This window comes from Phalaenopsis equestris, unplaced genomic scaffold, assembly GCF_001263595.1.
Source record: "Phalaenopsis equestris unplaced genomic scaffold, ASM126359v1 Scaffold000002, whole genome shotgun sequence".
Lineage (NCBI taxonomy): Eukaryota > Viridiplantae > Streptophyta > Magnoliopsida > Asparagales > Orchidaceae > Phalaenopsis > Phalaenopsis equestris.
The window spans coordinates 39396290-39399408 of record NW_018164444.1 but is presented as its reverse complement, the minus strand read 5'-3'; the positions used below and the strand labels follow the sequence as shown (position 1 = coordinate 39399408).

General features: G+C 31.1%; 1 protein-coding gene across 1 annotated transcript in view; it reads left to right on the top strand.

The window, feature by feature from the left end:
- The window catches only part of LOC110022798 (dolichyl-diphosphooligosaccharide--protein glycosyltransferase subunit STT3A), a 27339-nt gene extending 26351 nt beyond the window's left edge, over positions 1-988 (top strand). Inside the window, exons 22-23 of the mRNA XM_020721912.1 lie at positions 269-358; positions 609-988. Of these exons, the coding sequence (XP_020577571.1) occupies positions 269-358; positions 609-671 (153 nt within the window). The 3' untranslated portion in view covers positions 672-988. The remainder of the gene's footprint in view (positions 1-268; positions 359-608) is intronic.
- The last annotated feature ends 2131 nt before the right edge of the window (positions 989-3119 follow it).

The window sequence follows — 3119 nt, the reverse complement described above, 5'->3', positions numbered from 1 at the left end:
TATATATTTATATGAAAAATTTGCACACATAACACTCAATTCTTTTGCATTTACATATCTGGCATTTAAACTTCAATTTTTACATGTATGCCAGCTTACCTATTCATGAAAAAGTGTAACACTGTTTAAAAGTTAAAATGGTGGTACTTTTGATGTGATAAGAAAGATTTTGGGTGGTATAAATGCTAAAGCAAAGTTTAGATGATAAATATTTATGTAAGGGCTCTACTAGTGTCTTGTATTACATAAAAACAATTCCTGAAAACAGGTGTTTACAACACATCACTGGATGGTGCGAATCTACAAGCTGAAGCCGGAGAAGAATAGGATAAAGCGGAAGACCAAAAAGCCTAAACTAGTATGACCAATATAACACAACTTTTACTGTAATTTTTTTTTTCCAATGATCTATCCAAATCTAGTAAAGTGTCAAAATAGTCCCCGACTATTTTAAATCAAGGTTGAAATAGTCCCCATCGAAGAACTCAATTTTAAAATAATCAGGGATTATTTTGATATTTTTATAAAATTTGGACTATTTTGGCACTTTGTCTGAATCATATAATCATATTCTAATTATTTTCTATTACTTTGATGCCACCTTGCAGTCCTCAAAAACATCGTCTGGTGCAAGAAGAGATGGAAGCACTAAGAAAAATCCATGGCAGTGACATTGTCAACGGCACACGATTGTTTCAGTTGGAGAGAATTTTGATGGACCGAATAGAATTTATAATATTATCACAATTAGCTGGTGACAATTCCTAATAATTAGGATGTGTTTGTGACCTTTTTTTTTTTCCTTTTATTTTCATAATTGTATTTTGCAGATTATTGTCATTTTTGTATGCGATTGAAATTTTCTTATTTTTCAAATATTTTTTTATGATGAGAGATATGATATATCACAACGGCTATGTGGTTGACCTTTGGTGGTTAAAGATTAGGGACATTTACATACATACCAGGCAATTAGTATATGTTTGCATATCTACCAACTTTCATATTTACATATTTACTTGCATAGCACTTATGAAGAATATCACTATCACAAACTTTTAGGGCATAGGATTTTAATACCGAAGTGTGTAAATGTAAATATCAAAGTTTTAAGTGTTGGATATGTAAAAGCATGAGAATTGTGGTATGTATGTTAATTATCCTAATTATTTTCATTTTTTTCCTCTAATTTTATAATTGTTAGGAAGATTTACTTGTGTGCCGCATAGTTCTTATGTATTTACACATCTAATACCTAAATTTCAGTTGTTTGCATATATACCTCGTTATTTAAAAAGATGTATTACATTTTTGTAAAAGTTTAATTAGTGGATTTTTTGATGTGATATGGAAATTTTGTATGGGATGAATGTAAATAATAAAATTTAGCTGTTACATATGCAAATACTTAAGAATTGGGTCCCTTTATTATGTGAGGTTGTAGTACTGCACAAGTTCATTTGACTTTGAAGAGCAAGGCTCGTCCCCAACTCATAGAAAAAAAATATTACATCCCTATTTTGGATGTGTGGATGTTAGTGTGGTTCGCACCACGTCATGTGTTCGAAGGCGTGGTGCATTGTCCCCAACTGATGGAGAAAATATTGTCTCTCATCCGGACATGCGAATGATGGCGTGATTCACACCATGCTTTGTGTTTGAAGGCATGGTATAATCCATACCGTCGACCGTACATTCGATTTACCGGATTTAATATTTTCTCCAACTGTTAATATGATTAAAATGCATAAAAAAATATCTACAAAATAGAATATAATAGACTAAAAGAAATATGAAAGTTTTTCCTCACCTAGAAATTGTTTTTAAGCATGTAAGTGCTTTAAAATCCAGATCCTTCTCTAAAACCTACGACGGCTCGTTTGAGGTCTTGATGTTGAGTCAACCTGAGTAAACATTGTGTGGTGAATCTATACATCTACAAACGCCCCCATTATTTGTTTAGAAAAAGAACCAACTTCACCACTGATTTGTTTAAACAAGAACCAACTTTTTTTTTGTTTTTATTGAATTGCAACTCTAAATAAATTGAACGCAAAATTAAAGTCATTGATTTGTGTTATTTATTTTATTATGTAATACCATATGTTGTAATCAGACATTAAAAAATAAGAGAAATTTACATACATACCAATATATACCACCTAATTCTTGTGTTTACATATCTGACACCAAAGCTTTGCTTTTACATTTACAACATCAAAATATTTCATATCACATAGAAAATACCAGCATTTTAACTCTTAAAAAGTGTAATACACCCTTTCATGCAGAGGTAAGTGGTATATATGCAAATATTAAAGTCCAAGCATAGATATGTAAATATATATGAATTGAGTGATAAGTATGAATCTTCCTAAAAGTAAAAATAGTTTAATAGACATTGCAAGTGAAATGAAAGCCGCTCCGTATACTATTTGTTCAAAATGATGGTGATATTTATGGAGATGTTATTAGTAGAATTCAAGTTGGATGGTTGAAGTAGAGGAATGCATCAGGCCTGCTGTGTGATAGAAAAAATACCGTTTAGACTCGAAAGGAAGATTTTATAAGATGATGATGAGACCTGCAATGCTTTATGGCGCAGATTGTTGGCTTATAAAAGAGAAAAATAAAACTAAGTTACGTGTTACTGAGATGGAAAGGTTAGGTGGATGATTGGTTGTACACTTAGAGGCAAAAATGCAAAAAAATATATGTGAAAGAGTTAGTGCGGCTCCAGCGACAAACAAGATTGAAGAAAATCATCTTAAATGACTTGGTCAAATTAAATGTCGACCATTTAATAATCCGGTTAGGAGAGTATATGTTTTACATTAGACTTGTTAGGAAATGTAGAGGTGGACCTAAAAAAACTTGGGTATGTTGTATAAAAAATGATCTTATTTATTATAATTAAATGCAAATATGACACTCAATAGGACACAATAGAAAAAAAAGATTCATGCAGCTGGCCCCACTTAGTGAAATAAAGACTTATTTGTTGTTGTTGTTGATGTTGTGTGTTTGTGTGTGTGTGTGTGTGTGTGTGTGTATATATATATATATATATTATCATTGATATCAAATTAAATTAGAAAATGCTGATTTTCTTTCTTTTA